Source organism: Strigops habroptila, chromosome 2 (assembly GCF_004027225.2).
Source record: "Strigops habroptila isolate Jane chromosome 2, bStrHab1.2.pri, whole genome shotgun sequence".
NCBI lineage: Eukaryota > Metazoa > Chordata > Aves > Psittaciformes > Psittacidae > Strigops > Strigops habroptila.
This window is the reverse complement of record NC_044278.2, coordinates 41,840,182-41,851,707: the sequence shown is the minus strand read 5'-3', so window position 1 is coordinate 41,851,707 and position 11,526 is coordinate 41,840,182. Positions and strand designations below refer to the sequence as shown.

General features: G+C 65.1%; 1 protein-coding gene across 2 annotated transcripts; it reads right to left on the bottom strand.

Moving 5' to 3' along the window:
* Window positions 1-7,671, bottom strand: ARX (aristaless related homeobox). Of its 2 annotated transcripts, XM_030476867.1 has the most exons (6): window positions 7,359-7,671; window positions 5,552-6,272; window positions 4,231-4,276; window positions 2,344-2,413; window positions 2,085-2,259; window positions 1-1,313 (listed from the first exon to the last, which is right to left on the bottom strand). In XM_030476867.1, exons 1-6 carry the CDS (start codon window positions 7,549-7,551, stop codon window positions 1,073-1,075), a joined length of 1,446 nt encoding a protein of 481 aa, XP_030332727.1. In that variant the 5' UTR covers window positions 7,552-7,671; the 3' UTR covers window positions 1-1,072. The 2 variants fall into 2 exon arrangements, with proteins under 2 accessions (XP_030332727.1, XP_030332726.1); XM_030476866.1 differs by having other exon boundaries at window positions 2,085-2,413.
* Window positions 7,672-11,526: the final 3,855 nt, after the last annotated feature.

The window sequence follows — 11,526 nt, the reverse complement described above, 5'->3', positions numbered from 1 at the left end:
GTACTGTACCATCGCCTCTTGAGGGTTTCAGAAACCTCTACAGTTAATAAGTTAAATAAAGGGTTTGTACATAAATATTTGTCTAGGAGCCCTATAGGATATCTACAACACAGTAAGAATCTACAGAATGACAAACTTTTACAACACTACACTGAGTGCAATTGTTTTATAACATTTCAAATATACAAAGCTCTGTTCTTTTTTTTTTTCTTTTTTTATAACAACGGTATGTACAGAATCAATAATCACAGTTTAGTGACTTCAACAGTCCATATTCTAGCAGTGTATTTCCCTTTGGTTTGCTATAAAACCCTTGGTTGGTGTAGTGATAAAGAATATAACGAGAAAAAAAAGACAGACCCTTCCTCTTAAGTGCACTGGTTCATCCCACAGCATCAGACGGACTTTCAGCCCCCTCGGGGAGCGCACGCAGCTCGCCGCAGCCACACATAACACATTCTCCAGTGCTCCTACCAGACCAACCTCACATCATCCCAGATGGGGTTTTAAGAAGATTTGGGTACCTTTCCCCCCTCCCTTTGCTCTGCTTGCCTTTTTTTCCCCCCCCCCTTTCTTAATTACAATTTTTTTTCTTTCTTCATTAATTTTTTTCTTGCCAGATAAACAGAAGGAAAAATATTCCGTGTAGGTGACACTAATATAGAATAACTTTTATTAGGGATTTTTTTTTCCTCTTTTTTTTACCTCTGACTACTCGGAGAGGAATTGAACACGCCGTACATTTAAGAAATGTACCAGCCAAGGAGTTACTTTCCGAGGAGCCGCCAAGTGTCGGCTCACTCGTGTGAGGGCTGATGCGAGAGGCGCTCGCTGTCTCCGCGTTCCCACCTCGAGAACCCACCGCAGACTCAGCTGCTGGTCCTCTTGTGTTTGGTTCCCCCTCCCTTCCCCCCCAAATTACTGTTATTCTCCCGCCCCCCCCCCCGCCCCGTTTGGTCTTGATTCGTGCTGTCTGAGGTGACCTTTCTTTATCCGTGTATTTACTCTCCCTTCTCCCTCTCTCTCCCTTCTCCCTCCACAGCCCAGCCGCGCCCCGGGACGCAGCCGGGCCTTAGCACACCTCTTTCCCGGTGCTGTTCCCGGGGAGGATGTTGAGCTGGGTGAGCTGGGCGGCGTGCTCCTTGGCCTTCAGCCGCAGGGCGGCGATGCTGGAGGCCCGCCGGTCGGCGGCGGCGCTGGCCGGGTCCCCCAGCCCCGCCGAGCCCACCGCGCCCTCGGGGGCCGGCGCCGGCTGCCGCAGGAGGGCGGCAGCGCTGGAGGCGCTGCCCAGGGGGGCCATGGTGGAAAAGAGCCTGCAAGAGAAGCAGAGACGGCCGTCACTGCCGAGCCGGGGCCCTATGCTTCCGCCCGGCCCCGCTCGATTCGGGGACCCGCTCCAAAAACCCGACGCTGGAGGGCAAAAGGCTGTTTTTCTGGGGGTCAGAGGCTCGGGGTGGCTGCTCCCTGGCTGGCGCTAAAATTACCGGGGGAACCTCCGGCCCCACCAAGACTACGCTCGCCCCATCCATCAACCGGGCCTCAGCCCTCTCCGCCTGCCCCGACGGGACGGCCCCAGCTCTGTCGGACGCCGCCCGGGGGTTCACCCGCTTCATTCTCTGACACCCAGCGCGGCCCGGTCTGCGCCTGGCGGAGCCACTCAAACCCGCCCGTACCCACAGCCAAAAACCTGCCCGCGCCGGGCTCCCGATCCCTCAAATACCCGCGACACCCCGCGCGAGGCAGTCCGCGCCTATCTCGCGTGGAGCGGGAACACCGGGTCCTGCTCCCTCCCTGCCCCCGGGTTCTCCCTGCGAACGCCGCCACCGCGCCGGTACCCGCGGACCGGCCGCCCCGACGGGGGGGACCCGCGACGGTGAGGGAAGGGGGTAAAGCGCCCCCCCCCCCGCCCAATGAGAGGCGGGGGGCGGAAGCACGTGACCCTCGCGGCGCCCAATCGGCGGCGGCCGCCAGCGCTCCAATTTCGAATGGCGGGGCGGCCCGCGCGAGACCGGTCCCGCACGCGACGCGCGGGAGCCCCGCAGGTGCCCGCGGCCCGGCCCGAGTCCCCCCGCGGTGTGCGGTACCTGCCGAAGGCGGGGCTGATGAAGGCCGGGTGGCGGAACACGGCCGCGCCCAGGAAGGTGCCGAGGCCGAGCGGGGTCCCGCCGGGGGGCAGCGCCGCGGAGCCGGGGGGCGGCGGCGGCAGGCTGGGGAAGGCGGCGGCCGCGGCGGCGGCGGCGGTCCAGGCGGAGTCTAGAGCTGGGTGATGAGGAGGGAAAGGACTAGCATCAAGGTATGGACTGAGGGGGTGAGTTGCTGACAGGGGACCAGGGAAAGGCAAACCTGGGGGGTGTGTCTGAGCCCCAGCCTTTTCCCTCTTCCGCCACTTAGCCCTACGGTTCTGGAACCATACCTGAAAGCCAAAAGAAAAATCGGTTTTAATGTGCCTGTCCGCCACCGCGCCGGGGCGAGCCCCGCGGCAGCTCCGCTCCGGCCCGACGGCGCCCGCTCCTCCGCCGCCACCTCTAACGGGCCCACGCGTGTCAGCGCGGCGGGTAGCTCCGCGCGGGTTCCGGTGGTGCCCCCCGGAGCGGTCTCAGTCCCGCCGGCGGCGGCGGGCGCGGCGGGCAGTGCGGGCGGAGCAGCTCCGCGGCCCCGCTCCCGCCGCGCTGGGACAGCGGTGCAACCACCCTTTTCCCGGTGGGAACGGGCGGGTTTGCGTTCCGCGCGCGCAGCCAGAGCGGGAGCTGCGCGGCTCTGTTTGCTGAAGGGAATATTCACAAATTATTTCGTTTGGGGAGCGTGGACTTCGGTTTGGGTTTTATTTTTCCCTTTTAGAGCGAGGGAAAAAAATAATCGTGATTTCAGTAACGTCTGAAACGAAGAAACGATTTGCGAGGCCACCAGAGCAGCAAACACACGTTTCCGGGAGGCCCTTTTAGGCTCTATTTTCCCCAAGTTGCTCAGGAAGCCACGGCGGTGCCGACCCCCGCCTCTTGCCCCTTTCCCGCACAGCACAAATCGTGACCTAACACGGGCTTAACACAGGGGAGATGCAGAGGGAAAATAAACCACTGCGTTCCAAAGGCACAGGAAAGATCCGCTCAGGCACCCAGCGCGAGGCATCGCTCCCCACTGGCGAGCGGGACCTGGGCAGACACACGCATTTCTCAGCTGTTTCGGGTAGTGGGGGCCGAGACAGCGCTGCGAGCCCGCAGTGAGGCCCCGGCTCTCCCGAGGGAAGGGAGGCGGGCAGCGGCGCGGCGGGGCTCCCGCACGGCTGGACTGCGAGCACGGCTTCCCACGCGGGACACGGCATCGCGCCAGGCAGCAGCGTGGCACGGGGGGAAGCGTCTTTCCCAGCTAAAACTCAATTAGGAAGCTGTCCTCGCCGCAATTCCCCCTTCTCGAATTAATAAGCCCGAGCACACCCTGAGGTAAACGAAGGGACTCTCATAATTCATATTCCCTTAATTACCTCTTCTGCCGTGAATAGAGGGGAGAGAAAGGGGGTGTCTTTCGTTTTTAAAAGTTATTTAACTTTCCCACGACTCGTTCCCCTGAGCTGAAAATACTGATTTGCTGTCACATCTCTGTTTGACAATGGAGAAATGTGTCAACAGAAAGGAGGGGACAAATCTCATCATTAGCCCCTCTAATGCAAGAAGCTGTTGTGTATTAAATGAGCCATATGGAATTTATTATGCTTTATCAGCGCCCGACTTTAACTGTAAAGTGATTTGCTCAGCTTCAAACCCAGAGACATCTGTTTTCTGTTGGCAATCAGGGCATCCCAGTGTTTATCGTCTCTTTGGTTATGAGACCCGGGTTGGGAAATGCACTCTGGTATGGGGCGGCAAACACCTTTAATAGCATTGCACTCACTCGCTATTAGATCAATGCAGGCTTATTGCTATCAAAAATGGGAAATCAAATAGCATTAGCCAGCTCCTTGGGCGGGCGGAGAGGAAATCAAACAACATTTCGCCTTCAAATGGCCCTGTTTGTTCTAGCACTAAGTGGGCTTTTATGAAGCCCGATTGGAGATTTGATGGCAGCCAAATACCCGGCTTGCGGCTGAGCGGGTCTCTAACAACCCAAGCCCCGCGGGGTACCCGTGTTTTAACCGCACCGGGCTTCGCCAGCCGGTGGCTCGGCCACGCCGGGGAGGCCCGAGGCCACCCCCCCGGGCGCCACCGAGGGACACCCGGTCCCGCCGCCACCACTCACCTGCACTCGGGCTTCGGTCAGATCGAGCCTCATGGCCAGCTCTTCCCTGGGGGAAGACACACACGGCGCCGTCAGCCCGGTGCACCCCGAGCCGCTCCCCGCCCGCGGCTCCGCGCACTGGACGGGCCCCGTATCCCGGTACCCGGGGGAAGCCGGGCCGAAAGTGGCGGCAGGCGGTGTCCGCCAGCGGACTTTCGGCCCGGCTCTGTGACGCCAGACTGGGCGAAAGTCAGGACTCCCAAGTTTTGGGCACAACCTCCCCCCCACCCCTTCCCGCCGTTCCCCAAATTCGGCCTGTCCCCGCCGCAGCAGCGGCGGCGCGGGGGGCGGCCGCCGAGGCGGTGTGCACTGTCGCCTTTAAGGCGGAATGGGAACCATTAAGCCGTTACAAAACCCGCTCGTCAGCCCCGTGCCCAGCATGAGCAGCGCTCCCGGCGTAACCGGGGCCCCGCCGCACTGGCGGAAAAGCCGAAGACGTAAAAAACACACAAAATCCCCTTCCCCCCCAGCACCAAAACAAACAAAAAAAGCGTGGTTTGTTCATACACACAGACACACCCCCCCCCCCCGAGAAGCCTCTCCCAGGGCTGAGGCTCCGAGGTGGGCCCGGTGGGTGATGTGCGGTACCGAGGGTGGGGGGGACAAAATGCTCCCGCGGACATCCCCCCCGGCAAAACAAACGAGAAAACAGAGGGTCTCCTTGATCGAAAAATGCGGTTTTGGGGGCTCTGCCCTCCTCTAAGCTAAAGGCGACGAGGGGTGTGTATGTGTGTATTTGCGGGCAGCGGGCTCTGCCACTCTCCCTGCCTGCACTTCCCGCTGAGGAGCCGCCAGCCAAATCCGCCGCCGCGGGGCTCCTATTTTAAACGGGAAAATGTCCCCGAAAGGGCGGAAAGAGCCGGGCCGGGCTCCACCGGGCCCCCGAGGCGGCTCCGGGCAGCGAGGGGCCCCGACGTGCCGGGCCAGTATTTTTAGGCAGCGGCACTTTGATCTCTGCCCCTGCCGAGGCTTCCCCAGGCCGGGCCGGGCTCCAGCCCCTCAGGGAGCGAGTAACCGATCCCGGCGGCAGCGACGGAGCAGGGCAGCGGGTAAAAATAGCCCACGGCGGCGGCCTGCAGGCGGTCCCGGCCCGCGCGGGCGCTGCGGGCCCTGGGCCCCCCCGGAGCCCGAACCTGCTCCCCGTCCCCTCCCAGCCCGGGGGTGCCCGCGGTAGAATTCATGCCGGGGTCGGTATGGAGGTGGCGGTACAGTACACCACGGCCCCGACCCTCCCTCCGGGGCTCGCCCGCTCCGCGTTCGCCCGGGATCTCGGCGCCGGTACCTGGTGAAGACGTCGGGGTAGTGGGTTTTCTGGAAGGCCCTCTCCAGCTCCTCCAGCTGGTAGCTGGTGAAGGTGGTACGGTAGCGGCGCTGCTTCCTCTTGAGCAGCCCCTCCTCGGAGTCGCTGCCGGCCGAGAGGCAGACGCTCTCCTCGCCGTCCTTGCCCTCGCCGTCCTCGGGGTGCAGCAGCAGCTCCTCCTTGGGGGACAGATCCCTGCCCTCCGCCCCGGGGGCCGCGGCGGTGCCCCGGCGAGCCTCCTTCAGCAGCCCCCCGCCGTCCTCGCCCAGCAGCTCCTCCTCCTCGTCGTCCTCCAGCTCTTCTTCCTCCTCGTCCTCCTCTTCCAGCATCTCTTCGTCCTCTTCCTCCTCTTCCTCCTCCTCGGCGGCCGGCGCGGCGGGGCCCGGCCGCTCCTCGACGTGCGCGGCGGGGCTGCCCAGCTCGTCCCGGGCGGGCGGCGGCGACACGAAGGGAGCGTTTTCTCGGTAGCTCTTGCTGCGGCTGATGCTGACCTGCGGGGCCTGGCTGATCTTCAGCGTGTCCCACGGGGCGGCGGCGGGCACGGGGCCGGCGCCCCCCTCCGGCCGCCCCTCCGGACGGTCCCCCCGCGGCCCGGCCGCCCGCGGCGGCAGCAGTCGGCCCCCGCCCGGCCCGTAGAGCCGGCGCAGTTTGGGGGGAAGGTGCAGCTCAGCCGGCTCGAAGGGAGGGCTGCCCTTGGGGGACCCTGCGCCGGGAACGAGGTGGGAAGGGGGTAAGCAGTCGTAGCAGTCGGACGGGGCAGGCAGGTGTGGGGGAGAAGGGTACAGAGGGAAGAGAGAAGGGGGGGGAGAGAATGAGAGACACGGTCAGTGGGATCAGCGCGAAGAGCCCAGGACAAGACCCCAGCCCCGCAGCCACCCTTCGGGCATCGCTTTCCGTCCCGCACCGGGCTAAGACTTACACACACACCCACACCCTCAGACCGGCTCCTGCCCGCGCCGCTGCTCCCGGCCTGGGAAGACATTCCCCGTGCTACGAGGCCCGGCCCGGCGCCCATTCGGCTGTGGAACAGGCGGCGGGGGGTCGGGCGGCCCGGGGCCTGCGCCAGCACCTCCCCGGCAGCCGCCACTGCCGGGCCCCGTCCCGCACTGCGCGGCAGCGCCGGCCCCGCTGGCCTGGGGCTCCTCCGGTTGGTTTTGGTGGAGATTTTTTTTTTCTTTTATTTTTTCTCCCTTTTGTTCCCCCTCCTACCACCTCCCCCCTCCTCCAAGTTTCCTTTTGAAGGAAGGTTTCTACCCGCCCGGCTGCGAACGCCGGGGACACAGGGAAAGCGCAGGGAGAGAGATCATCCGTGGGAGCACCGGCCAGGCTCCCCGCCGCCCCGGAGAGGCTGCTCCCAGCTGCGGGCCGGGGGCGACGGCTGCAGGAGCCCCGTTATTCCCGCCCTGCCCACTCGCCAGGATCCGTTACAGGCTTAAGGCGAAGGGGCGAGTCGTTCCCTGCGCGGATCACAGCTCGCACCCGTTTGGTTTAAATTATTACAGATATATCGAAAGCGAGAGCAACCTAAAGCGGCAGTACCCGACCTGCCCGGGATTAACCGGGCTGGATTTCGGGCACGGCTCTGGCCGCGCTCCTGGGCAGCACGGCAGCCGCAAGTGAGCGCAGTAACAGAATAACGGCGGCTGCGGTCCCAGCCGGGGAGAGAGCGAGGCCGCGCTGCTCGGGATTTGGGAGTTGGGGGGGTGAAGGGGACAGCTGGCCATACCCTGCCCGACGCCAGGGAGAAGGAGCGGAGCGAGCAGGATGGGGCGGCGTCGTCGGGTCTTACCTTGCGCGGCCTTATCGGCGTCGGGGCGGGCGGCGATGGCCGGCAGGCTGGGCGCGGCACCGAGCAGCCGCACCTTGCAGGGGCTCCGCCGGCCCAGGATGCTGTCGATGCAGTAGGAGGACAGCAAAGTTGGCGATTTACTTTTGCACTCGGGGCGCTCAGCGCAGCTCTCCTCCGGGTAGGGCCCGCTCATGGCGGTGGCGGGGCGGCGGGGCCGTGCCGAGGGCCGGGCGGGCTGCGGCGGCGCAGAGGCCCCCGGCGCTGCCCTGTGCCGCCGGGACGCCCGTCACGGGGGGAGTGAGCGGTGGCCGCGGCGCTCTTGAGTCCCCTCGGCTCCACGTGCGGCCAGCCGCACCCTGATTGGCTCTCGCCGGAGGCCGGGCGGCCGCCGACAGACGGCGCCCGGTAAACCCCGGATCGGATCACTCCGGATCGGTGCCCGCCCCGAGCGGCCGCGCTGCCCCCCACCCCTAAACCCCCCTCTCGCGGCCCCGCCCGCCGCGCCCCACCCTGCCCCGCCCCGGTCCGTGGCGGCGGGAGCCGTCGGAGGTGACCGGGATGGGCGGTGGCGGAGCTCCCGGGTCGCCTCGACCTGCATCCTCCTCCCCGACGGTGGCCCCGCTCCCCGCTCGGCCCGGCCCGAGTCCCAGGCGATGCCCGAGCGAGACGGGGTGGGCCCCGCCGGGGAATCCACTCCGGGTTTTCCCCCCGGCAGCCCGGCGGAGCGCTGTGCCGCGCAAGAGCGCGCAGCGGCCGCGCTCGCAACCGGTGCTTAAAAACAGTGGGGAGCGCTCCTGGAACTTCATCGTAACCAGCGCCGGGCGGCGCCGCCGGGGTGAGGCCGCGGAGGGGGAAGCCGGCGGAGCGCCCTCGGGCAGAGCAGGGCGCGCAGCCCGCTCCCTGCCCTGACCGCCGCTGCCGTTCCCCGCACGCACATCTTCCCTTCGCGGGCGCTTTCGACATTGTTTCGGGACTGGAAACCCCCTCCGAGGGTTGGTTTTTCTACCCCCTCTCCTCCTTCTTTCTTCCCCGTTAAACGGCTCAGGCGGCCTCGGGCTGCACTTCTGGGCATTTTGGGCTCTGTTTGGACCGGCACGTTGGGACTAACGCCCGCTCACATGTGCGCGCCTCGTCCCGGGCTCCTGCCTGCACCGGCGCGGCGGAGGAACCGGCCATCCCAAATAGCCCATCCGCTCGCTCGGGTGGTTCCCGGCCCCGAGCCCCAGCGGGAAAACAGCCCCATTTTTTCTCTTCGTGCCGCAATTAATTCCCGTGCTAATCCCGCGTCTCCTAATTACTTGACCAGCGGGAATTAAGAGAAAGGATGGGCCATTGTCTGTGTGTGTCCGTACGGGTGTGGGCACAACGCCTCTCTGGCTGTGCCCTTACACACTCTCACACGCTCCCAGCTTCTATAGGTGTGTGTCCGTCAGTACTACGCGAGGACACGCGTTACCCCCGAGCTGTCTTCTCCCCTCGAGCGGGCCCCGCGGGGCTCCCGCCCGCCGTTCCTCCGGCCCTGCCCCCGCGGGCCGCCGCGATGCCTGCGGGGGACGCCCCGACGTGCGACTCGTGGGCCTTGCGCTCCCCGGCGGGGTGGCCACAGCCTGGCCCGGCTTTGCGGGGGATGCCACGCTGCCCTTTGCCGTAGCTGCTGAGCTCTCGGGAGCTTTTGCCATCCCCGGGAGGAGCAGCAATTAATTCATTAACTCAGTAACTAAAAAAAACCACCTCACCCCAACCCAACCCAACAAACCAACCAACAAACAAAAAGACAAGGAGAAGACCCAAAGGTTCCCTTGGAACCTGCTTCCTGCTGTGCCGGGCGGCTCCGCTGGGGCATCCCCACCGGGGCTTGCCCGTGAGAAGCGGCGCTGCGGCGGGAGGGGAGCCCGGCCCGAGCCCGCCTCCCCTTCGCCTGGCCGGGCGCCGGCCGAGCCGCTGCCGGCGAGCAGCGGGCACGGGGCGGCGGAGAGCGGGGCCGGGCTGGGCTCCCGCGCCGCCCGCCCGCGACGGGGGAGTAGCCGGATGGGACGGGCGACCCTCGGCGCGGCAGCTGCTATGGCTCCTCCAGCGCCGGGCCCTGCCGGTGCCGCGGGCGATGCGAGCCGAGGCTGCGGCTGACGGGTGCCAGGGACGCGGGGAGTCCTGCGAGGCCTTCCCGCCTTCCGCGCCTTGTCCTTAGCCCTCCCCGCCCCATTCCCTCGCCCATCCGTGCCCGGGCCGCGCCGGAGTCTCTGCCTGCCCCGCGGCCCTGCCCGGGGACAGCGGCCCCGGCCGGCCCGGGGCGCGGGGAGGGCCGGCGGCATTCCCACCCGCGGGAGAAAGATGCTTCGCGGTGCGAGCTCGTCTCTGCCAAGTCACTTTGTTGTTTTATTTATTTTTTTTAACAAACTTTCACTCATTTATGGTCTCTCCCTCTTCCCCCCCCTCCCCTTCCCCTTCCCCCTGCAACCTGCTAATTTAACACTGGAGCGCGTTATTGCAGTGTTAGGGGGAGAGAACGAGAGAGAGAAAACAACAATACTGCAATGATCCAAATGATACAGTAAAATTATAGCAATTATAGTTCTGCTCGGAGAAGAAAACCTTGCTGAGCTCAGCCAAACAACCCGATGCCTCGTACGGATAACAAGCCCCGGGACTGACAGCCGGTGCTGGGAGAGGCAGGAGAGCACAAACGGAAATATTTGCCTCTTCCACTCCAGCCAGCTCAGATCAACACCCTCGGCGGCCGCTGCCGTAACAATATCGGCTCGGGCTCCGCGCAGCCGGGGCCTCCGCGCTGGGTTTCGCGCCGGGGACCGGCCCCTGCGGCCCTTCGCACCCACCCGCGCCCGGCTCTACTCCGGCCCCGCCGGCGATCGGGACGCTGGGAAATCCGGACGCGCCGGCAACGGCGCTGCCGCCCCTGCCGGGGACCGGCGCGTACCGGCTACCCGACCCGGCTGCCCTCTCCGCAAACGGCCGCTTCCCACCGCAGGAGCGGGCGTGGGGGCCCCGCGGCCAGGCCCGGGCTGCCCCTCGCCGCCTCCCCTCCGAGCGCGCAGCGGAGCGGGGGGCCCGCCCGCTTCGTTCCGCCACCAAGAGCGGGGCCAGGCTCGCGGCTCTCCGCTCCGCTCCCCCGGGGCGCGCAGCGGGGCACCGGGCAGGGCGACCGGAGCTCCCCGGAGCCGCCACTCGACGGCTCCCGCAGAAGCGCACCCGCGTCCCGGGCCTGCCCCACGCTCCAGCGGCCCCGGGGCTCTGTTTCTAGTGGGTTTTGAGTTTTTATCGGTTTCCCCTGCTTCTCTTCCTTTCTCGTTACGCAGAGCCCCGTCCTCCCTGCAGAAACCATCCTTGCAAGAAGACATGGCTGCGAAATGGCAGTTGGCTCTCACGCCCGGGGAAAGATGTTTGATCTTAGGGCTAAGATCGGCTTCAGCCACAGCGGCCGAAACTGTGGGGGGTCGGTTCACGACTCGGTGCGAGTCTGTTTTAACCTTGGAGGGAGCAGCGGCTACCTTGGTTGGAGAGGAGCTCCCCTCGCTGCTGCGGCCACTGGTTTGTCACCTCCGAGCAAGGGACAGCCCGAAGCCCGGAGCGGGCCGTGCCCCCTCCAAAGCCCCCGCTGCAGCTGCTGAACACGGGCACCCATCTGGTGGGTTCCCGCTCCCTGCGAGCCGTGCCCCTGGGTGGAGCTGCAGCGGCAGGCGCAGCCCACAGCTGGGCTCTCACACAACCTGTTGGGTTTGGTGGGTTTTTCACTCTCTCTGCGATGAGGAAGAAAACGGTAACAACGACTTTAAATCCTCCAGTGCTTGATTTATCACTATTTACTTGGGGGGTGGGAGGGGTGGTGGGTAGGAAGAAGGGGGGAGAAAGGCTTGTGCAGGAGCTGTAGGCAGGTATAGAAACTCCGCGTTTCCTCTGCGTGTCCTCTAGGTTTCTCTGTGGTTTCCTCCCCTTCCCTCGACGTGCTGTACGCCCCGGCCCCAGCCCGCTCCTGGCGCTGCGCTAGAGGAGCCACAGGCCCCGGTTAGCCCAGCGTCAGCGCCAGAGAAGGGCAGAGTCTGAAGCGCCACATGCCCGGGTGCGCAGGAGAGTGAAACACTGACCAGTGGTCTTCTACAGGTGCCATTTAGCCTTGCTTTTTTCTTCCCTTCCCCTTTCTCTCCCCACAATGTTC

Coding starts and splice junctions, on each gene's coding strand:
- ARX (XM_030476866.1), bottom strand. CDS start 7,551: ATGAGCGGGCCCTACCCGGAGGAGAGCTGCGCTGAGCGCCCCGAGTGC. Junction 2,414..4,230: donor TGACCGAAGCCCGAGTGCAG/GTGAGTGGTGGC, acceptor TTTGGCTTTCAG/GTATGGTTCCAGAACCGTAG. Junction 1,314..2,084: donor ATCAGCCCCGCCTTCGGCAG/GTACCGCACACC, acceptor CTTCTCTTGCAG/GCTCTTTTCCACCATGGCCC.